This window comes from Aphis gossypii, unplaced genomic scaffold, assembly GCF_020184175.1.
Source record: "Aphis gossypii isolate Hap1 unplaced genomic scaffold, ASM2018417v2 Contig00590, whole genome shotgun sequence".
Lineage (NCBI taxonomy): Eukaryota > Metazoa > Arthropoda > Insecta > Hemiptera > Aphididae > Aphis > Aphis gossypii.
The window spans coordinates 148-25,071 of record NW_026083183.1 but is presented as its reverse complement, the minus strand read 5'-3'; the positions used below and the strand labels follow the sequence as shown (position 1 = coordinate 25,071).

At 35.3% G+C, this 24,924-nt stretch overlaps 3 protein-coding genes across 3 annotated transcripts; 1 reads left to right on the top strand and 2 right to left on the bottom strand.

Moving 5' to 3' along the window:
• Positions 1 to 1,031: 1,031 nt before the first annotated feature.
• LOC126554752 (uncharacterized) lies at positions 1,032 to 1,589 on the bottom strand. Its single transcript, XM_050209788.1, has one exon. The coding sequence runs from the start codon at positions 1,587 to 1,589 to the stop codon at positions 1,032 to 1,034; it is 558 nt and encodes a 185-aa protein (XP_050065745.1).
• A 17,359-nt stretch (positions 1,590 to 18,948) lies between these two features.
• On the bottom strand, positions 18,949 to 20,309 carry LOC114121082 (uncharacterized). Its single transcript, XM_050209792.1, has 2 exons — positions 20,167 to 20,309; positions 18,949 to 19,553 (listed from the first exon to the last, which is right to left on the bottom strand). The coding sequence occupies exons 1-2, from the start codon at positions 20,307 to 20,309 to the stop codon at positions 19,346 to 19,348; spliced, it is 351 nt and encodes a 116-aa protein (XP_050065749.1). The 3' UTR covers positions 18,949 to 19,345.
• A 215-nt stretch (positions 20,310 to 20,524) lies between these two features.
• Positions 20,525 to 21,703, top strand: LOC126554750 (uncharacterized). The gene is made up of 2 exons (XM_050209786.1): positions 20,525 to 20,595; positions 20,821 to 21,703. Exons 1-2 carry the CDS (start codon positions 20,525 to 20,527, stop codon positions 21,701 to 21,703), a joined length of 954 nt encoding a protein of 317 aa, XP_050065743.1.
• Positions 21,704 to 24,924: the final 3,221 nt, after the last annotated feature.

Sequence of the window (24,924 nt, the reverse complement as noted above, 5' to 3'; positions counted from 1 at the left end):
TGGGGAAATAAGAGTTAGCTTTCCGGGGACACGATGAACAAAAAAGCTCATTAAGTAAGGGTAATTATTTAGAGCTATTAGAACTCTTATCGCAAGAAGAGCAAATACTCAAAGAACATTTTTTGTCTAACTCTTTATTTAAAGGAACGTCTAGTGATGTGCAAAATGATTTAATTACTTGTATTACAGATGTTGTAAATACTAAAATAAAGAACGATTTAAAAAATGCAAAGTTTGTGTCTATACAAGCCGATGAAACCACTGATGTATCGTGCAAATCACAAATGAGTATTATTTTAAGATACGTTGTTGACAACAACATTGAAGAGAGATTTATAGGTTTTTTTGACGTATCAAAAGATAAAAGTGCTGTTGGGCTCTCAAATATTTTATTGCTAGAAATGACAAAATGGAATTTAAACGATAAGATTATCTGTCAGACTTATGATGGTGTGGCCGTCATGGCTGGAAAACAAAATGGAGTCCAAGCCATTATTATAAAAACCTATCCAAAAGCCCTGTTTATTCACTGCTATGCCCATCAACTGAACCTAATTTTTTTACATGGGTCAAAAAATATTAAGTCCGTTCGTATTTTTATAAGTGACCTTACAATGTTTCACACATTTTTCAGTAGATCACCAAAACGAACTGAACTGCTTCGAGACAAAGGTTTTAAGTTGCCAAAAAGTTGCGAAACAAGGTGGAATTACCATTCAAGAGCAGCAGCTACTATAAGTATGTAGGTGTCTGGCCCGGAATGAAATAAACGACACGTTAATAACAGCGGAAACACACTTTATTATTAATAAATTAACAACAACGACGCGCGAGTGTCAGCGACGACGGTTCCGCAAAAGCTAAAGCTCGTCGCCGCCGCCGACCGGGCCGTCGGCCGTGCCTTGAGGCGGCGGCCAGACCGGTTGTCCAGTCGCGTTATCGCGGACGAGAAAAGGCAGCCGCGGTCGTTGCGATAACGACCGCGACATACTCCCCCCCAAGTCCGCGAAACGCGACCAGCGCCCCTGACCCTATTTGCCCAAGGGGCCGGTGTCCGCCTCGTGCGTCACCTCCATCTCCTCGATCCACCGCTCCACGACTGCCAACTGTGCCTCGGGTGTGGCTGGTGGTTGGGAGGGCTGGATCGGAGGTGTGGGTGTAGGAGCTGGTGCTGGTGGTGCCGCTCCAGGCGCTGGCTCAGGAGCTGGTGACTGTCCGGTTGGCTGCTGAGCTGGTGGCTGCACGGCTGGCTGCAGAGGCTGGAACCGCCCCCGTCTGTCCCGCACATCGTGACGCTGGTACGCCGGCGCCTCTCGGCGGGGGGGTGCCCTCCCCGGAGGTCCTGCCCACGTCCTGGCAGTAGGCTGCGGGGTGTTAGCCCGCGTGGACTGAAGTCCCTCGGCGAACCCCCTCTCGAAAAGAGCCCACGCCGTCGGGCTGGCCCGGATCCGGCCGAATGAGGCGGTGGCCGCGCGTTCAGCCGACCAACCGCTCACCATATCCTCCGGTCCATCCCCGGAGAGCCTCCTGGCTTCTCGGAGGAGCTGCCCGGCCATGGCCCGTAGCTTCTCCACGTGGGCGGCGATCATGCCACGGGATGGCCGGTTGTTGCGGTTCGGTGGCCATCTAAAACAAGGTATGATTAGTTAGTGTTCTCTGACGGTCCTACAGCTCTCTTCATCGCTGAGACATGTAACTTAGTAGCGTGTTACCCTCCGTCAAGAACACTCCGGTTCCTAGTGGTTTACCCAACTTAACCGGACCTAACCATTTCGGGGCGAACCCCGCGTGAAACCGCTTCTCCGCACTTGACTGCGGATGCGCTTTGTAGTATACCCAATCCCCTACTGCCAGATTGCCTTTTCCCGGGGATTCTGGGGGTATATTAGGGGCCTTGGGACCGGAAACCACCGGGTAACCCCCCTCTACCGCCGGAGCATCATCCTGTTCCGCCGGAGAATCTTCGGTTCCTACCGGAGGGTTCTGATGTGCTCCGGACAACTCCGGACCATTGTTGCCGTCGTCCGGTGACTCTTCAGCCAACTCAAGCTGCCAGTCTCCGGGGGCCTTGATCTCCCGACCAAACATCATTTTGGCCGGCAACTGTCCGGTTTTTCGGTTTTCTCTGTTTCTTACGGAGAACAACACGTGTGGCAGATAGACATCCCACAGATGATGAGGCTTATCAACAAGTAAGGTTCGTAACCCTTTCTTCAACTCTTGATTCTGCCTTTCTACCGGGTTGGCACGTGGGTGGTATATTGGAGTCGTCCAACCTTCCACTCCCCACTTCTTGAGTGCCTCTCCCATTGCCTTGGACACGAACTGCGGGCCATTATCTGACAATAATGCCCTCGGGTATCCGAACCGTGGGAACAACTCCCGTTCGAATGTATCCACAATCGCTTTGGTCGTCGCCTTTCCTAAAGGGTAGGCCTCTACCCAGCGACTGTAGCAGTCTGTTACTACCAAAATCGTCGTCTTACCCCGCTGCGTCCGCGGGTACGGAAACATAAGATCGATGCTCAGTACCTCCCAAGGTTGACGTGGGATCCTGGTGCACATCCGATCTTCAGGTTTACGATTCAGTGGTTTTACCCGTGCACAGACGTCGCATGCCCGCACGTAGTTACGCACTGCTTCACGCATACCGGCCCAAAAGAAACGACTCTTTATGCTGCGGTACGTTTCTTTCCACCCTGGGTGATTCACTGTATCGTGGTCGTGAAACCTTTGCAGCAGAATTTGGGCCTTGTCAGCTGGGACGACCACCCCCTCTTCTCCATTCGCAATGGATCGAGGGTGGCGGTGCAACACCTTGTCTCGCATGACGTACAGCTTCGGCAGACGCCCGAACCTTGCACCGTCTCCGGAGAGTTTGGCAACTATCTCCCGTATGTTCGGGTCGTTCTGTTGCCACTCTCGGACATCTTGCAATGTGACGTTTCCGTCATCCCTCTTCGGCTGGATCGCACCACACTGGGTGACACCCACTCTGGATCCTCCGGCCACGCCGGACAGATCACCGAAGACTCCGAACATTTCTCCGGACACTCCCGGCCGAATCACAGGGGGGTCGTGGATATTATTCTCCAACGATTCTTCCTCCACTGTATTCGGTCCCGCCGGACAACGGGATAGCGCGTCGGCTGCTTCATTTTCTACTCCGGGCACGTGCCGGATTTCGAAATCGAAAGCCCCGAGTTGTAACGCCCATCGCGTTAGTTTGCTGTTGGTACAGCGAGCTTGCTGTAACCATCGGAGTGCCGCGTTATCTGTAAATAACATAAACTTACCAGACTCAAGATACGGCCTGAACCTGTCAACCGCCCAAACTATGACTAGACATTCGCGTTCGACTGCCGAGTATCTTCCCTGAGCTGGGTTAAGTTTTTTGCTGGCATAGGATATGATTTTCCTGTCGCCACTCTCCCCCCGCTGGAAGAGCACGGCACCAACTCCGACTTCGCTTGCGTCGGTCTGTAGATTGAATGGCTTACCCGGAAGAGGAGGGCAGAGCCGTGGTGCGGACACCAAAGACTCCTTCAACTTCCGGAACGCTTCTTGCTCAATTTCTGACCAACGCCATTTGGTCCCTTTGGCCAACAGACTCCGTGAGCGGTGCTGTGATCTCGGCATAGTGTGGCACGAACTGGCTGTACCTACCACAAACGCCTAACACGCGCAACACGTCTTTTGTCTTTTTTGGAACCGGTAACTCCTGAATCGCCGTCAATTTCTCCGGTTCCCGGTCTATTCCTTCACCGTCCACGACGTGACCTAGGAATTTGATCTGTGCCACCCCGAATGTACATTTTTTGGGTTGGCACGTTAGACCGTAAGACTGGAGTCGCTCCAAGACTCTCTGCAAGTGGTTTAGATGTTGATCGGGACTCTCAGAGTATACCATAATATCATCCAAATAAACCAACACAAATTTACCAACTAACCCACGGAAGACTTCGCTTACCAAGCGACAGAATGTGGCTGGGGTGTTTTTAAGTCCAAAAGGCATTACCCTAAACTGGAATAATCCTCTTTGGGTCCTAAACGCCGTCAGTGGACGTGTCTCTGCGGAGAGACCCACTTGCCAATATCCTGATTTCAGATCCATGGTGCTGTAAATTTTCGCTCCGCCCATTCCTCGGACCATGTCATGGAGGTCCGGCATTGGGTGAGCATCCGCCTCCGTCTGTATGTTCAGACGGCGATAGTCAACGCAAAATCTGCGTGAACCATCCTTTTTCTTCACGAGTACTACCGGTGCAGCCCATGGAGATATGCTAGGTTCAACAAACCCCTGTTCCTCCATGTCTCGCACCATTTCGGCAATTACCTCGTTTTTCTCTCGGGAGTACCCGTAAGCATTTAGAGCCGCCGGATTTGGATCCTTGAGACGGATCTGGTGCTCTATCACCCGAGTTCTGCCTACCTCTCCGGAGAAAACCTCCGGATATTGGCCTAAGACTTCTTTGACCCGCGTACCGTACTCTTCTTCCGGTAAAACTGCGGTCGTTAAGTCCACTCCTACGGTGACCGGAGTTACTGGATTTCTCCAACTCACGGAAACCCGTCTTTCTTTCCCCAAATGGATTATGCAACCACTATAGTCCCAAGCGACTTGTTGCTCCACGAGGAAATCGTGGCCCAGGAAGACATCTCCAATGAGATCGTCTAACACTGCTGCCTTGAAGCTTACCTCCATATCCACTATCCAGGCCCGAAATTCGGAAAACTCCGTAATTTCTCGTGTCCGACCGTCCGCCATCCGGACAATCTCCGGTTCTTCGGTAAAACTTCGGCCGAACTTCTTTGCCACCCACGGTTTGATAAAGTCCTCGCCGCCTGGGAGTCCAATAGTGCTACTACTGCCCCGAGTGCAAACTCAAGTTCTATGGCCGGTACCGGAACATCCGATACCCTAGTTTTCCCCGTTGATACCGTTGCAATGGCTGGAGACTCAAACGCTTCAGTCCGCAGATCCGAGAAGCGTTGCCGCAACTCAAACTTTGAGTCCGTATCTGAGTCTCTCCTTTTGCACATCTTCCGTGGATAAGGAACTATTTCCTTATTATTATTAAATTTTCGGATGTGACCGGACAAATTAACAACTGCTGTGTTAACTTATCTTGTTCCGCATCACTTAAAATGCTGTTCGCGACATTTTTATCGGAAGGATAACTCACCTCGGTGATATCTTCACATTTGTCCGAAACATTTTCAATCCTGCTCGATTTTCCATACCTTTTGTCCGGGTGGTTCGACCACCTCTCCGTCGATTTGCCATTTGCCCGACTCATTGTCACGAACTGTGGTTCCTTCTCCGGAACATCGCTTTCAATGAGTTTTCTCGGGTGGCTACGGCGCTTTCTCCGGTGTTTCCCCGGAGGCTCGACGGTTTTCACCGGACAACTTCTCACTCCGGACGTCCACTTCGGGTAACCGAATTTTTCCTCCGGAGGATTTCCGTTCTTACCGGTTTTCTCCGGTTCAGAACTCTTTTGGTCCGATTTATTCGGATCCTTTCCCGAGTCTCCGGTCCGTAACGCTCCGAAGTTCCATTTCTTGGGGTCAGTTCTTGTAATTTGTGGTTTCTGTACCGAAACTTTACTCACTGACCAAGTAGAACTTCGTTGCTTACCACTCTTCGGACGACTCGTGACTTTTCCGCCGGTTACTTCCTGGCCGGTCGGGACCCGGCGGTCCCGCCGGTCGTTCTGGCGTTTCCCGACTCCGACTTTCTTTTCGGACATGCAGCTTGCCAGTGGTCATGACTACCACATACTCTGCATCCTGCACCCGAAGATAGTCGTTCCCTCGGATTAGGCACCTGGGATTTGCTAGCATCCTCAGCTTTTCTTCTATCCAACCATTTTAATTTTGGTGGTCCGCTGGTGCTCTCTCCCGCCTTATCCGGTACTACGGCCTTACTACCATCCAAAATATGTGCAAGCGCACGTAGTTCACTGAACGATTTCAGCCGTTCAATGCGTGCATGAATTCTAAATTCATCACGCATGAGCCCAATCACCGTCATCACCACCGCTTCTTCAGTCAGACCAAGATTTAACCTCCGATACAACTGGTACTTGTGAAGGACATACCCTCCCAGTGTTTCGGCCTTGGTCTGAGCGGTACTTAACAGTTCCGATTGTAGGCTCGACTGTAATTCGTCCCCGTTGAACTTTTCCAAAAGCTCAAACTTGAACTCTTGCCATGGCAAGTCCAACGCCCTCATGGTTCCCCACCATGTACCTGCCTGTGCCTTAAGCTGAGGGGCCAACACGGTCACCCATCGAGAAATGTGGATACCAGTTTCTTCAAGTATTGCTTCAGCCTGGAGTAAAAACCGCACCGGGTCTTCCTCCCTCTTGCCAGCAAACTCTGGTATCGACGCACGGGCCATATTCAACTCATTTTGAGGAATGGGCAGGCTGTCCGCGAAGTGAACACGTTTTCCACCGGAGAGATTACTCCGTAACGCTTCCCCATCACTTCTACCGGACACTTCTCCGGACACTCCGGACAGATCACCGAAGACACCGGACATTTCACCGGACACTCCGGATACTTCCCGATTTCTCGGGTTTTCCCCGGCCAATCTGCTCCGTATGTTCGCCCAACGGCTTTCAAAACTCACACCTTGAGTTTTGACCGGAAGATTTTGACTTTTGCCCGGGCAATTTTGATTTTCACCGGACAAAATGCTGGTAGAGGGTTTGGGGGAAACCCCACGGCATGCGCAACTTGCTTGCGCCACCCGTTCGGTCGACCTAAGCTTTTCTTCGGCTAACTCCCGCTCCAAGCGTTCCACGCTCTCGCTGAGAGTAGCAATTGTTAGCTGCTGCTTGTCGACCGTTGTTTCCAGCCCCTCCAGTCTATCTAACATCTGTTCCATAAAGTGGTTTATCAAATCTCCGTCGGATTTGCCCTCTTCACCACTGTTCTGGACCTCCGATGTATTATCTTCCAGTACCTGGGCTGACGTCCCTTCAGTTACCCCAAACCGTACTGATCTTGAATCCATGTTTTCCTTAGACCTAATATACTCCTCTAGTGCTAGGAGTTTATGGGCCTTGGACCCCCCGGTCTCAATACCACGTATCGACAATTCCCGGTTAATTTCTACAATATTTAACTCACTAATGCATTTCGTAACCATTGTGGAGATTAAATTTAATTGCAATTATCTATCTAATTAAATTACGATGGATACGAAATTACGTAACTCGGGCTATCGCTGGTAGAGATATGTACTTTCCAATCTATAAATAGCCAAAACCAAGTTTAGCTCAGTAGGAATTACGCTAAATTATGCAAATTTTGCCAAAATTTACCACCTTAGATTGGATAAGCCCTTAATATTTTATTCAAAATAAAAAATATAAATAATTTGAATAAAACTATTTAGGAACCGGTATGATCAGGACACCTATTGTAGGTTCTTTTAACCCGATATGTGCTAATTTACTTTAATTTACATAAAATTATTTTTATTAAAATTAGCACTTACCTTACTCCTTTTCCGACTGCGCCAATGTAGGTGTACTAAGGAATATGAATAACGACAACGGTTGTAATGGCGGAAACACACTTTATTTATATCTACAATAACGACGCGCGAGTGTGTCGGCGACGACGGTTTAGCAAAAGCTAAAGCTCGTCGCCGCCGCCGACCGGGCCGTCGGCCGTGCCTTGAGGCGGCGGCCAGACCGGTTGTCCAGTCGCGTTATCGCGGACGAGAAAAGGCAGCCGCGGTCGTTAACGACCGCGACATTATTTCTTTTTCGTTTTAAATCGAACCTAATAAAAAATGATTTTATAATCACTTCAACATCGGTAATTTTTAAATGTTGTTGAACTAATATGTTTACAATTTTAATAAGTTTTCCATTTTATTGTTTCAAAATAATTCATCATATTTTATATTCAAATACGAGTCCATGATTCAGTGTGAAATGTGAATGATAAAATAACATACATTTTTACTTACAGAACGCGGCGCGATCGTTTCTAACGCAAGTTACAACCATTTTTTTCATTAAAGTCATGTTTACTTAAATATGTAAGTATATTTATAATATACCAATTATATAATGATAAGCGAAAAATTATGATTTTTCGTAAATTATATTACTAAATAAAAATGCATAAGTACAGCTGTTTTATGATTTTCCATAAAACAAAATCTAAATATTATAGTTGAAACAAAAAACAATAGTTTATACTTTATACTCGTATATATTACCTCGTATTATTTGAGTGCGATCCATATTAGATCACTATTATTTTAGCTATGATTTATATTATAATGTATGCAATTTACATTTCAATTTTTTAAGTTGTTTTCTTATACTTAAATAATTATATTTTCATTCAGTATTATTTCTTTTTTTTAAACCATTAACTTCATATTTTTTTGGGCATGTATTATGTGTATTGGTTCTCTGATATCGGTTACGAGAAGTCTTAATTTTAAAAGTGGATTAACAATTTCCGGCAACATACACTCTAAATAAAATCTGTAATAAATATAAGTAAAATTTTTTTTTGAGATATACTTTTACAAATATGGATTTAATAATAATAAAAATAATAGTTACAGTTTAAGTTTTTCTACCATTTTATTAATCCAAAACTCTTCTTCATATTTTATTTCCTGAATATAAGTCCAATTTGTAGTGTGTATTACAAAATAGCATATTTTTCGTTTTGTTATACGCAATTGACCTATGGCTTGGTAATAGTAATTACGATTTTTTTAAATTCAATGTTACTCGTTTTGTCATTAATACTACAATAATTCAACTAAATATAATGTATCATTGGTTAGTCATGTAGTTATTAAAAATTATTTTAAAATTTAATGAATCACGTGACTTACAAGTTTATTTTGCACTGCTTCAGTGGCGCACAATGTATCTTTAACGAATGGACATTTAATTTCCAAAATACTGTCTTCACCAACAAGACAATCTAAAAGTAAAAATAAAAATTGTGATTAATATATTTGGTAGAAATTCAGGTCCCTAGATTATAATCAACAATTAATTATAATTTATAATGTATTACCAGAACTTGCTGCTAAATAAGGAAATTCGTTGTCTGTAAAAAGTCCACATAACTGCACTGTTTTTCTAGTTAATTCTTCAAATGAATTTCTGGCTAAAGACTCCGTCCTCAACTCATTGACAACATCATTTCTTTTGATAAAAAGTTTGGTTTGTATAATAACGAGTATACTTTTTTCTGACACCTCGTATTTGCTCTTATTTTGCAAATGTCGCCAAAATTAGATGCGTCAGACTTTTTTTCTTTCATTATGCCATTCTTGGTTATGGCCCTGTTCTACAGTACGGAGTAGTAACTCATTTCTATCAATTTTGCTTAATTTTTTCAAAAATTCAGTTTTTTTTCCATTTAACTCATCTAAATCGTCTTCAATTGGCTTTGCCATTCCATAATCCTCGTCGGGTCCATTAAAGCGATTTCCACTTGGTTAACTTCGTCTTATGCCATTTTCAAAAAGTTTTCTTCGTCACATTATTGTATTTTTTCGTAGTCTATTTAAATTATTAGAATACCGTTTAGCTTACATACCTAAAATTAAAAAGATAACAATTTGTTATACAAGATTTGTGAATATTATGCATTAAAATAATATTCACATTTCACGTGCAGTAATTTAAATGCATTAAAGTAAGTACCTAAATATTATATTTACCTGGGCTAAAGGGTATAATTTGTTTTTGTATTGTCCGTAAATAATTGTTGGAGTTGAAAACTACTACTAAGCTAACTACTGCAGCCTCAACTCAAGTCTTATAATTATTTTTTTGAGTGAAGTTTATTCTTTCCCCCCCCCTACATGCTTATTTATTAAACTATTAAATAGCACGCAAGGGTTGTTATCTGCATTTTCAATAAGACTGTCAGCGTTTACAATCAACTGATATATTATATTTTTAATTTCTACCATCATCCCACTTTTTTCAGCTTCGAGAACCAAATTTCGTTCTCCTGTTTTAGGTCCAGTACAAAAATAGGTAGCACAGTTATTATGCTGACCTTATATCTATGATACGGACAATTTGCTATATCTTTTTTCAAATCTAAATATAAAATTATGTTTACAATAAATTATACAATTTAGTTGTAATTCAATAAAATAAAATTACCTTTCATTTTTTGTTCAACGGATGAATTATTTTTTAAATAGATATTTAATCGCTTTTGTAATGTAGGATCGAAAAGTAAAATATTGGTAATTATAAACTTTCTTATAGATATGGAATAGTCTGTTCGTTTAGCAAGTGCTGATAATTTTGTGCAAAAGTTTCTCAACAGATGGTTTCTGCATTCGATTTTTTTAATAATGTAATCGTTACCATATGGTTGAACAGCATTTAATCGTCTTGACACACTACTGTCACCATCGCATTTTATATATATATTTATTAATATGCAGCTCCGGATAAGGAATGAAAATTTATACATAATATATAAGCACAGATATTATTTTAATAATAATTTGGTCTTATAACCGATTAATTTATTGTATTTTAAACCATGCATGTATATTGTATAAACTATTAGAAAATCCTTCCACGACAGCATCGGCCTCCATGGCAGTCGAAGATTTCTTCCAATTTAAAAAACACCTGTGGGTAGGTGGATTTTGGTTTTTTGTGAATGATTATTGACACACTGGACAATATTTATTCCTAATCCCAATGAATAAAACTTTTTTTGTATTTTTCCCTATAATTGTAGCCTACACAATACATAAAATATAAAACAATTTTACACATACGACATACAATAATATTCTTTTCTATTAGAATATCAAAAAATAAATTATGTTACATACAGCTCCAAAAAATGCATTAAACTTGGTTTTATAGGACCGTTTTGACCACTGCCCGTCTGCGATTACTGTACACATAGGTACTCAATCTTTATCCACATTGCCGTTTTCTAATGCTATCTTTTGTTCTTCATCGCCGGCTTTTGCCATTTCTTCGATAGCAGTGTCTTGAATTACATCACTTATGTTTGAAAAATTTTTAAGATACGCAGTAGAAGATATCGACGGGACTTCAATTGAAGCTGATAATTGACTGAGTTGAGTATGGATTATGCCTATATATGTCATTTATAATATAAAATACAAAAACACAAAAATGTGCAAATTGTTTTGTAGCTAAAAATTTAAAAAATAATTATAAACTAAAGTCGAACGTTATTTCGTAAATATTTGTTTAAAATATTTGAAGTTAAAGTTTCTATTGGGATAAATAAATAACACCGGGAGCGCTGATGACTTATCAAAGATGTCCGCGCAAGTAGGATGATAAATGATAATAATATTTATTACGTTTTGACCATGGCTAAATTTAGCCTATGCCCTATACTACTACGTGGTGAATACTATTTTTTTTATAGATATAATATATTATTATAGATAGATTTTTTTATAGATATTACATATTTACATTAGAAATTTTTTGTTATTACCTATCTATTGGTTATTTTGTTAATATTTCCAATATGTTATTAAGTCTACAAGACATATTTGCGTTTGTGAAGTGTACTGCAAACTCCAGGAATTTAGTGGAAGGCGAATGTGTCCTAAATAGTAATCAAATAGTACTTTGTGGAAAGATTATTACAGAACACGTAAGTTTTGAAATAATAATTATAAAAACTGCTTCAATGCTTTTTTGCTGTTTTATTTCATAGAGTGCATGTGTAACTATAAAATGCTTGGTGCTTAAAACATCACAGCTTTCTGATATGCCACACGAAGTTAATGGTCAACTCAAAATATTCGATAGTGATAATGAAATGAAAAAAAGACTAGATATTGGCTACTTTACATGCTCTTGCCCTGCTGGTGCATCTGAATGTTGCAAACATGTAGTAGCTGTGCTTTTATACTTAAATAGGTACATTTCTTTTTAATTAATTGATAGTATATAAGTACATTTTATATATTATATTTATAAATTAATACTTTTATTTGGATAATTTGTACTTAAATATTTTAGAACTCACATTGATGATGTTTCTTGCCTTTCAAGCACTGATGTTGCATGTCAATGGTCTAAGCTTAAGCAACCATCATTAGAGCAATATAAACCAGTTCCTCTAGAAGATTTTTATTGTGTTAAAATTAATAGATACAATCAGGCCCCTAGTATAGAAGTAAATGGATCTTTAATTCTGTGAGTTGATTTTTTTTAATTGACGTTTTAATGTTTCTACACCTATTTAAAGTATGTAGTACTATTAAATTATACATCTATACAAGTGTATAATATATTTCATTTGAGTTATATATGCAATTCTAAATGGCTAAAATAATATTATACCTGGAGGTATTGAAAAAAAATCTTCATCTAAGAAATGTTTAGAACAAATTCTTAGTTTTTTTTTCAGTGTTTCTTTTCCCATACGGAGTTGTTTTTCCCAAACTCGTCTCCTATCTACTAATTCTACTGATCCATTCTTATTTGTCCATAAAATCTTACTCTTATCAGCTTTAGGAAACCAGTGAAAACTTATATTACTCTCAGTTGAGTAAAAGCTTTTACAACCATAAACTGAACAATATACATGGCTCTTAGACTTTGCCTTGTTATGTTGGCATTCACCTAAAACACCTATCAGAGGATACTTACATTTAATATGATTCATGTAGTATTAGATGTATGTACCTACAACAGAAAATTCAGCAAATATTTTTGAACATCAAAAATACGTTTAAATACAAAAATGTGTATGATACATACATTTACAAATCAAAAGAAAAATGTTTTTCTTTATTATAATAATATATTATGTATTATATTAAAAGGTACTCACTCATTTTTCCAAATGTTAGATGTCAGAATTTCAGATGATAAAAAGGAAATGAAACAAATTATTAATTAACAATGCTGTATCGCCGTGAAAAACTGAGTATTTATATTTAACTGTGATTTAACTATCCTATTTGTACTAGTTGAGTTTTCTTCCACCAGAGGGCGGCTGATTGTTTGCGTTTGCCAATAAGACTTTTTAAAATAATTATGTTAAGAGGACGCTACACCGAAAGCGAAACGCATACAACGACCGAGAGAACGCGCTGTTAGGTGTTTTCGCGATGCGCAAAGATGAGGCCAGCCGACGAATGTGCTCATTCGGGAGCGACGTTTATTATTTTCTCAACCTTCATCTGTGACGGGTAGAGTAAATATACAATGCATACACATATTATTAATAATGCCGCCGCGGCGCGCCGTTATCATTCGCGCGTACCTACGTAGCTTGTATTTATTGCATTATTAAATACTTACTTCATAAAAAATATATTCAATACAGTAAATAATATTTTATTTATAACTATAACCTAAACTAGTATTACCAAAATATCTAAATATTAGTTTTTTAGTAGGTAAATTATTGAATACATTATTTTACGATATACTGCTATCACATAGGTACCTATATTTTTTAAAAGACATTTTTTGCGTATTTCTAAACATTAGACGTTTTAAACACATCAGTCATCTATTATTTATAAGGTCCTACCTATCTACCTATCTTACCTACTTATAATAATTTGAAACCTACTATTTACTATTAACTAATAAATAATATTTATAACCTAATTACTTTTTAAAATACAAGTAAAAATTATTTTATAGTTGAAAATTCTTAAAATTTTAAGTATTTATACCTAAGATTTGAAAATTTGGTACCGCACTAAAACCAAAAATTTTTATGAACGATTTATTATTAATTACGAAATCACGTAAAACAACGATTTAGCCTCAAACGATTTTTGATACTTATTTTTATTCAAAAAGTATAAGATACATAGAAATTTGAAACTTCTACCAGTTGTTTAAAATGACATTTTCTTTACTTGATTTTTTTCAAAATATTTCTTTAATTTTTCTACTATTTATAGGCATTTGAAATATTCGATTTTTTTTTTTTGTTTTTTTTTTTTTATAAATGTCGATTTAAATTTTTTGGCTGTGTCAAAATACTTGAAAATTTTTTGAAACGCTGATAAAAATTTTTTGAAACGCTGATAAAAATTTTTTGAAAATTAAATACAAGATTTCTAATAAGTCGTTCTTGTTGTAGTTAAAAAATATAATCTAAAATCGTTAGTCATAATTTTTGTTTATAAGCGTTTAAAGTTTAAATTTTTACTGTATATATCAAAATCGTGAAAATTTATCATTTTGTTGTTGAAAATTTATAAATATTTTTGTATTTATATCCGAGGTTAAAAAATCAACAACAAATTATCTATAATTTTTCCTTCAAATACCTATATAGAAAACTCGATGCATCATTATAGGAAAAAATGTTATGAGCGTTTGAATTTTAAATTTTTAAAAAATCTCGTAACGATAACGATTTATCCTCAATTGTTTTTCAATATTTGTTATGATTTAAAAAGTATAAATCGTAGATACTTGAAAATTTCACCAGTTATTTAGCTTGTCTTCTTTATATTATGATTAAATTTTCAAAATATTTCGCTTATTTTATGACTATTTATAAGTATTTGAAATATTAGTTTTTGTTAAGTTTTTTATTTTGTAAATATCGTTAACATTTTTTTGATTGAGTCAAAATACTTGAAAATTTAATACAAAGTTCCTCGTGAGTTAGTCTTATATTGTTTCAATAATTATAAGAATACACAGGCACAGTTTTTTTTTTTTTATTAGCGTTTGAAGTTCAAATATTGGCAAAATTCAGCAAAACCATGAATATTTGAGAATTATTTTGTAATTAAAAATGTATAAAAAGCTAATAGTTGAAAATTTAATACAAGATTTTTTATAAGTTTGATTTAGGTACAATAGTTGTAAAAGAAGTTAAGTGTTGGCCTGCAATTAAAAAAATTTATCTAAAGTTTAAATTTTTCGAAAACAAATATTCGCGCGTAAAACGCGTAATTTCACGCGTATCAAATAATTTCAAATGTTCGTTATAGTTAAAAATTACTAATCGTAGAAACTTGAAACATACACCAATTGTTTAAATTGACGTAATTATTTTTCTGTATATGATTTCATTTTGGAATATTCAGGTATCAGGTCATTAAAACATAAACCGCCTTTTTCACCACCCAGTAAAAAATATATTCTAGGCTGAAATTCTGACAAGTCATCTCCGTTCAGAATCGTTTTTCGTACCTGTATAATGATACATATCATAGAATCATTGCATTTAAAATTAGTGTATTATACACACGTAGAAAAGTGTAGTCGTTATAACACATTAAAGTGTTAATGTATTACACATTTGCACGTCGTTTTTCGCTCAGAGCTAAATTGCAGTTGATTTAACTACAATTTATTGTTAAAAAAATGAATTTATTGTAAATGCTTAATTTGTATGCACAAGTTCTATTAAGGGGTAGATACAACAACATTATTTAAAATAACTATGTAATTAATTACAATGCCAATTATAACAAATGTAAAAATAACACCAATTGTAGGTTATTCTAATTCCACTTATTGTCAAAATAATATGTACCGTAAAAAGGGGTGAGTAGGGTCATGGAGGTGAATCGGGTCAGTGTTTTGTATTTTTCTTATTTAATGTGATAACAAATAAAATAATAATGATATCAATAATGTTAATATGTCTTTGGAAACTAGAGACACATTACAAAATTATAGATATGTCACAATCATATGATATGATTTTTTTCTATTATCAGTAGATAGTGCAGTCTGAACCTTATCATGTGTTGAATTCCACAGCTCAACAAACTTTATGTGGAAATCGCAGATCAAAGTAAGTACAGTGCTTGAAATAAGTTTTTTAAGTTACTTAAACATATTTTGAACTCGAAAATATTTCTTTCGTTCAAATATTATAGATATTTATATTATTTTTAAAAATCTAAAAAAAAAAACAAAAAAAAAATTGATTTTGGGGTGAATAGGGTCAGTGTGTATATATTAATTGGTACCTATAGATTTCTTCCTACGTACGTAATATATTTTGGTTTTTGGTGGATTTTTTTTATTTGGATTCAAATGTGTAGGTTGTTATTGGTAGAAAATAACAATATATGTGTTTAAACAATTATATAGTGTATATGTCTAAACAACAAGTTATTTTTGTTGTTTTTTGTTTTAGAAATGCCTCGTGAATATATACCCGATCTTAGATGCAAACGACATAAGTGGCATGAACCTAAAGCAATAAACCAAGCTCTCATCCTTATCCAACAGGGTAACTCAATCAGGTCAGTTGCCAAAACTACTGAAATACCCTACAGTGTACTGCAACGCTACTATAAAAAATACAAGATTAACAATAATGTGGTAGTAAACAATATTGGTGGTCAAACTACTCTTCCTGAGAGTATGGAGAAAACGTTAGTGACCAACATAATTAAATGTGCTGATTGGGGTTATCCAATATCAGAACTAGAACTAAGAATGTTTGTTAAATATCACTTAGATCAAATTGGCTGTAATGTAAAACGCTTTAAAAATAATTATCCTGGTATAGATTGGGTAAAATCGTTTTTAAAGCGACACAAAGATAGAATCTCTCAACGTATGTGTCAAAACATTAAAAGAAGCCGAGCTGCAGTTAGTAAAAATATAATATTATAATGCGTAATAAATAACGCGTTTAAGAAAATACTTTAAAAAGCCAGTGTTGTTTATTTTTATTTTTTATATGAAGGTGCTTATTTTCTATTGTTAAAAAAATATAATTATCTGTTTATTGCTCAAACATTATATTATTAATTCAAAAATTAAAGAACTGTATTCATTAATTTAAACTTCAATTGTGTTTTTTTTCATTTCTACTACTTTAAACTATTTTTCACTGATCAATACATTTTATAGGTATAACTTAACATTTTTAAAAATTTATATTTCTGACCCTATTAACCTCTGGGATAGTGTGAATAGGTTTTTAGAGCAAAATAATCATGTGACCCTATTCACCCCATAGTGGGTATGAATAGGGTCACATTTTTAAAAAAATATATAAAAAAATTCGGTTATGCGAATGTATTTTTTTATAAAAAATTATATTGGGAGACATCTTACCTTTCATTAAAAAAAAAAATAATGAACCTATGTTAAAAACTCTAAGAGATATTCTCAAAAAACCTTTAAAATTGACCCTAATCACCCCCTTTTACGGTATAAAATAAATTTAGATTTAACAAACATTTTTAAGCTCTATTAACTCCATTTGTAATAAAGATAATTTTAAAAGGAAATGTAGAAATAACATAGTTTAAAATGAATTTCACCTCATTAAATGTCAATACTAAACTAACACCTTTTACTTATTATTACCTACCCAATGCATATATTATATAATGTATAGGTAATATATTATAGTTGTAATGGTAGATTTGGTTGGGCGCCAGTTCTTTCAGAACAATGTATATATATTAATATTCGATTTGTGTAATTATAAATTTTCTTTATTGCATAACAAAAAAAATAATTAAAGATGGAATTTTTTGCAGATACCATATTATTATTAGTATACAATAAGCAACCGAATACATATAATTTTGTATATAACATAAATTAATAAAAATAGGTAGGTACAGTTATATATAAATTATCGAATTATATAAAATACATAAAGCAAAGTACAATTACCGTACAGATATATAATGATATCCAGGCATATGAAATTAATAATTTAATATGTATATGTATACATTATCGAATTACATAAAGTACATAAAGAAAAATACAATTACCGTACAGATATACAAAAATATCCAGGCATGATATATATATATATTGGTAGTACCGACAATACGTACAGAGACAATTGATTATGGGTACTCACACGTAATCGCGGATATAATGGTAGTTTAAAATAATCAGATACTGGATGATATGGTGCGGGTAACGGTGACCTTGACTATGGCGCGGCGGCGGGGATAGCGACTAGTTCCGTCGGACGGACACACACACACACACGTTAATGTCTAATGGTCTATATAATAAAAACGAGACGGACGGCTTCTGGACGAGATAACGACGATCACTTAGGCTGGGGCTATACACGGTGATATTCGCTGCGAAATTCACTCGACGAATTTCGCATCGAATATCGTTCTGTCCGGCTATACACAATGAATTCGCGTGACGAATTCGTTCACTATATTCGCCGCGATTTTCCAATGATGTTATCATAATTTTGATACAATAATAACTCAAATAAGTTCCAAAACAGTTTTCAAATTATTAATATAATTCTATATAGTTAAAATGTTTATAAAATTACTCGTGGGGTGAGTTCGAGAATATTCACATTCATATGCACGTGCAGTACCAATTCATTCTTCAGTCACTTTTGTTGTGTACTTGTGTCCATACCTACAGTAGATCCACCAGTTAAACCATCGAAAATATGACGTCTGATGAATTCAGTACAGCTGAACTTGTAGCTATTGCGTTAGCTTTGGAAGAAGAGAAGACAAAAAAAACTACCAAAAGAAAATATGCTGTACATCCACTGAACGGGGAAAGAAGAAAAAAAGGACAATTTCAACAAATTTACGGTGATTTACGTAAATATCCAGAAGTTTTTTTCTTTCTATCGGATGTCTATGCAAACATTTGATGAAATTTTGAGTTACGTCAAACCAAACTTATCAAAGTTAGATAATATAAAAAATGATACGATAACACCGGAAGAACGTTTGACAATTACTTTGAAGTGAGTAGTATAGGTATTTTGTTACGTACTATATTTTAACTAAGTAGGTTGATTTACTTTATTAATAATAAATTTTACACCTTGTAACATCTGTTATCAAAAAAATATGATTATTACAAAAGAAATAAAAATAATAAAGACTTAATAAACATTACACCTTGTAATTAAAATACCATATATCGTATACAAAAAAAAAAAGAAAAACATCCTTGAAATCTAATACAATTTTTTATAAATCAATGACTTACTCAAGACTATAGTTGGTATTGGGGTCATTTTGTGTTGTAGATGACGATGAAATATTTAAATAATTTTGTTGTAGATTTCTACTTGAAATATCTAGCTGTGGTGGTGGAATAGCGTTTTGATATTGATACGGAAAAGAGTATAACTCACTAGGAACTTGATAATATGGTCTTTCTGATTGTGGAATGATGGAGGGTGTTACAGGTGCTAGGTGAGCGGTTTGAGGTTGACTAGCTGGTGTCATATATTTTTTCATGCATTCCATGATTTCAATTCGAAATTGAAAATTTTTTTCGGTGTCCATCTTTCTCATAGATGGTAACAAGGAAAGTAAGAAATGTTTGTTTTCATCAAATTCTTCTTATCTTGTTTGAATTCGATTTTTTTCGATGGCGTTAAGTAAATTTTCTTGAAAAGCTGAAAGTTTTTGTTTATTATGTTTTGGTATAACTTTAGTAACATTTGTTGGTAATGCTACTGTTTCTTGGCCTTCTGTAGAACCCGGGGAATCAATTACATTGATGTCCTCAATTTCATTTTCATTTTCATGTTCAATGTTTCCTTCGGTACTGCAAATAATAATTAGTAAGTAAATTAAGTATTAAAAATTATTTATTTTTTATTTAAATATAAAATTTAATTATTAAGTATCGAAAAAACATAAGTAGTTAGAATTCGTGCCTTTATAGACTTGCTCAACTTTTCGCTAATATACGTATTTTATAAATTTCTATTACAATTATTATTATTATTAAGAAATTTATGAGGAACCTTGTTTTAAATATTCAAACCTTAGCTATAAAAGTTGAACATTCTATACATTTTTAACTACAAAATAATTTTGTCAACATTTTGTCAAAATTCGAAATTTAATTGTTTATAAAAAAAAACTGTGAACATGGTTTTTTAATGTTTTTCAACTGATATAGTCAGAGATATAGTAACAAAATATCAGGATCCTTGTATTCAATTTTCACGCAATTTGACCCAACAAATACAATTTTATTGTCAATGACAGAAAAAAAAACTAAAAAAATTTAAAACTAAAAATGTCTCAAAGGGAGTCAAAATATGTTGACAGATTTATAGTGTATAAAAAATGCTAATATTTTGAAAACATTCAGTAAGACACAGCACTGAATAGCTATAACAGTGTTATATAAATGTTCATTCGATACTTACGTTCTGCCGATTGAATTTGGTTGAAGAAATGACAGCATGTCATAATAACAATACTTCGCTTTTTTCTTCATCGAAGACCCTGACTTAACATATTTTTGATGTTCTCTTCTAAATGTATCACGTAGGTTTCTCCACCTTTTCATGATTTCTTTCACTATAAATTAAAAATTATATTTTATTTTTTATATAATTTAACCCTTACAAAGAATACTGAATAATAAATAATAATAATATATTTGAAAAATATTATACAACAAATAATAAATTGTAAGCCTTTTGATTAAATTAATAAACAAAAAAGTTGGGCAAGTGGATATCGCTCTACTGTACAGTAACTGGTTACAAGTGGGTCACTGTAATGGATGACATTAATTTTGAATTTAATGATAAATTATCATTGTATACGAAAAGCGATTTTGAGCAAAGACGGTATGTCAGCCTATAATAATACTTTATACGTAGGTATATTTTATGATATTATTGCAAGTAATGTAATTCATTTTAGTCTTAGGCATTAGTATCTACTACAGTAGGTTAATTTCATTTTTGCCAAAAAAATACATTTGAAAATTCCATTGTATATAATATTAGTTAGATGTATTATACCTATTTATTAATATAAAATTGAAATTGTTGGTCAATATTACTTTTCAGATACTTAGCAACGGGTGCTACATTTAATCAGCTACATTTAGATTTTTTAATTGGAAAAAGCACTGTTCGAGTGATAATTAAAGAGACTCTTGCAGCTTTGTGGGAAAAATTACAGCCTTTGGAAATACCAGAACCTACTAAAGAATTATGGTTAAAAACAGCAGAAGGATTTTATAAAAATGCAAACTTTCCCAATTGCCTTGGCGCAGTTGACGGGAAACATATTCGAATAATAAACCCAGCAAATAGTGGATCAAACTATTACAATTATAAGCACTTCTTTTCAATTGTTTTAATGGCGTTGGTAGATTCAAATTATTGCTTTCTTTCAATAGACGTCGGTGCTTTTGGAAGAGAAGGAGATCCTAATATATTTAAGAAGTCGCCTTTAGGTAAAAAATTATATAATCGTCAATTGGACATACCGAGTGAAAAAAAGTTACCAAATGATAATGGTGGTAAAGAACAACCATTTGTTATTGTTGGAGACGAGGCATTTGGATTACATGAAAATTTGTTAAGACCCTACCCAAGAAAAAATTTAGATATAAGAAAAAGAGTTTTTAATTTTAGACTCACTCGGGCAAGACGCTATGTTGAGTGTACTTTTGGAATTTTAGCAAACAAGTGGAGAATTTTTCATACACCGATTTTAGTCGAGCCAGATTTTGCTACGTTAATTGTAAAAACAGCATGTGTGCTACATAATATTGTTCGTCGTCGGGATGGAGTAGAATATGATGATATGTTTCACTGCACCCTAGATTCTATCGACTCAACTCTTCGAGGATCAACTAATAATGCTCGAGATGTCCGAGATTACTTCGCTAATTATTTCGACAGCCCCGAAGGAAAACTCGATTGGCAGTACAATGCAATATAAATCATAAATATAATTATTTTTATTTATTTATTGAAATTTATAATAAATACCTAGAATTTTCATTTTATTTTTTTTTTTTTGTTACATATACCTACCTACTTTATTTTATTTTTTTAATATGCCTATAATTTAAAATTATAATTATAAATTTATAAAATTTCAAAAGATAAAATAATAATAAAAATATAACATTATAATCATAATGGATACCAAGTATAATATTTATTATACTATTTTAATTACCTAGCAGTTTAATTTTATATTGTCGATGAGTTTCTGGCATAGATACAATGTGTAGGTATAATATCATTGTAGAAACTATAAATATATTTGCTTATAACTTATAATAATATTTTAATTAAATTTTCTAGATTCAATTAAATTATATTTATTATAGACCTAACCTATCCAGTATATAATATGTTATAAAATTGAAATAACAAATGTATTTTCAGACTAAACACAAAACCAAATATATCATTAAATTCATATGTAATCATAAATAGCCAAAAGAAAAATGTATACAATTAAACAACCCCAGAAAAAGTTACGTGACATTTATATTAAGTTATTAACTAATTTGTCGACTACGTGTTGATACCGACTACCAAGGCAATGTTTCTTATGTTGACTACGTATCGACGCTGGCGTTGAACGTGTTAAATTACAGTAATTGTTGTTTTAATTAACCATTATTAAATTAAATCAAAATAGGTTATAGAATTTAAAGTTTCATAAAAATAATGTGAAAACTGTGGTGTAAACATTACCTTTTATAAAGTTTTAAATGTTTAAGTACTCACCAAAGTCATCTTTTTCAGTTTTGCTCAATATATCCCAATTACCATTCAAAGCAACAACCACATCTTGCCAGTCTTGAAGCTTTTTATCCCTTTCTTTGTACTCTTCACTTGAAATGTCCCAAATAGACGGCTTCAAATGAATTTCCATAATAAGTCTCTCGTTGTCAAAGTTAGCCATGTTGACGGAAAGAAACGCGAGACAATAATAATTCAGTTTTAAATAAGTAGGTAGGTACTTACCTTTTCCGTACCCGGTGAAAACTAAAAATAACTTAAACTAATAATAATATAATAACATGTTTAATACTTTATTTTTATATTACGATATTTACAATTTTACAATAATATCATATTATATAAGTACAACAATATTGTATCAAAATACCGTATGGTAATAGAAATCGACGCGAAAATCGCTTTACCAAAATACCCGTATAGCCGCTATCATTTAAAGTAATGGAAATTGACCGTCACGCGGTTTTATGGATTGTGCGATTTTGAAAAAAATCGTCGCCCGCCAACGAATATCGCGGCGATTTAATTCGCAGCGAAATCGTATAGCCAGCATGATTTAAACACATAGGTTTTCGACGACAACGAAATTCGCTACGAAATTCGTCGAGTGAATTTCGCAGCGAATATCGCCGTGTATAGCCCCAGCCTTAATTTCCACAACTGAATCTCGGGTGAACCCGGCTAGTCCGACGTAGCTCCTGCTAACCAGCCTATGTGACTAGGCGGCAAAGCGATGCCTACGGACAACCTGGCAGCTCATTATACCACGAGACTCGTAGTTGGGTTCTTAAGCGTAAGAACACTTTGTCGTCGAGTTCAGATTACTGGGTCCCCTATATGTACTGTGGGCTCCACCGCGCGTATGTAGAGTAGGCTACGCGGCATACGGGAAGCCACAGTACATATACAAGGGATACACGATAGCGGCGGGATAGCGCGCTCTATGATAATTATTGGTTATTATAGCGGAGATATATCGACTATATACAGTAAATTATCGTTACATAGTCCCCTTTTCTTTTATAGTCTCTTTGGAACTACATAAAAAAAGTGATCAAAGATGACAATAAAAGAAACACGTAATATTTACATTATTTAAAAAACAATATATACAAAGGATATGAGGTTGACATTCAGGAAGATTTTGATACCTTCTTCTGATACCACTTTTTACGCCTCTCTTTTCTACTCATGGTAGTGTTGGTAATTACGGGGATCTTGTTATTCGATGCGGTTGTAACGTGCCACGTACAATCAGTTGAATGATGTCGAATCGGAAAGGTTTTGTGAAATAAATGAACTCTCGAAATTATTCTAAGTGTTTTTATTTGAAAATTATTCTAAGTCCAATTAATTAATTTAATTAAACTTGTGAAAAATATTCTAAGTCCAGGAGACATAAAATATTAAACTGGGTGACGTGAAGGTGCTTGCTCTAACTCTGGTGGATCACGTCTGAATTGTGCCTAATCTGGGCCCCCTTATATATCGTCCAGGGACTCCCGCGGTACCATCAGGTCCCTGTTGGTCATCTGCACCTGCATCCGCTTCTTCCCACGCTTTGCGTTATCTGAACGATGTCGTGCGTCAAACAATATTCCTATTATTCTATCGGATGGTAATTGTGTGCCTATAATATTTTATACCGGGTGACGAGCATACGTGCGATGATCCGTCTTTGACCCTGAACGATGCCGCCACATAGTATAATTTGGTACAATGTACTATTGTCGCTGCGTTCGGCATTATTACGCCGCTCCGCCGCCGTTGATGATTTATATTAATATGTTTAAGAAAATATGTACTTAATCTCCTGCTCACTTTTAGAATCCGATTATAGTAATATTTTACAACCCTATCATAAAATGTCTGTTGCACCCCCAATGTTAGGTTATTGTTGGCTATGGTATGTAGTAATTTATATATTATATTTAATATAAGTATCAGAGCACGTTGCACCTCCCCACGAAAAAAAAGGTTTATGTCTCAAGGACAGAAATCTTTCAAAGTTCAGTACAAAATAGTTAAATTACAAATTATTACAATATTATAGTGTTTACAATAATCGATTACAAGTCATTGATATAAGACATACATTACAATTCTCTGTATGCTTTTACATTTAAAGTATTTTCGTTATATAATATGAATATATGATGTATATGTTGTATATATAGTTTTGATTAAATATGGATTGATTACACTTAAAAATGGTTAAATAGTTTGATTAAATATTTTGATTATAATATAATTAATGATTATACGGTTAGATTAAATATTTGGTTATATAATTCTATGTTTTAAATATGTTGGTCAGTTTTCTTATAATTTATAATTGTGATTACAATAAAATATAGTGTTAGTAAATAGTACAATATAGTGATTATAATTGATTTGATAATT

What these genes read in the sequence shown, in the direction of transcription:
- LOC114121082 (XM_050209792.1), bottom strand. Translation starts at nt 20,309, where the DNA reads ATGAAAAGGTGGAGAAACCTACGTGATACATTTAGAAGAGAACATCAA. An exon ending in CCAAATTCAATCGGCAGAAC is followed by an intron (nt 19,554 to 20,166) that starts GTAAGTATCGAA and finishes TATTATTTGCAG; the next exon opens with TACCGAAGGAAACATTGAAC.
- LOC126554752 (XM_050209788.1), bottom strand. Translation starts at nt 1,589, where the DNA reads ATGATCGCCGCCCACGTGGAGAAGCTACGGGCCATGGCCGGGCAGCTC.
- LOC126554750 (XM_050209786.1), top strand. Translation starts at nt 20,525, where the DNA reads ATGGATGACATTAATTTTGAATTTAATGATAAATTATCATTGTATACG. An exon ending in AGCGATTTTGAGCAAAGACG is followed by an intron (nt 20,596 to 20,820) that starts GTATGTCAGCCT and finishes ATTACTTTTCAG; the next exon opens with ATACTTAGCAACGGGTGCTA.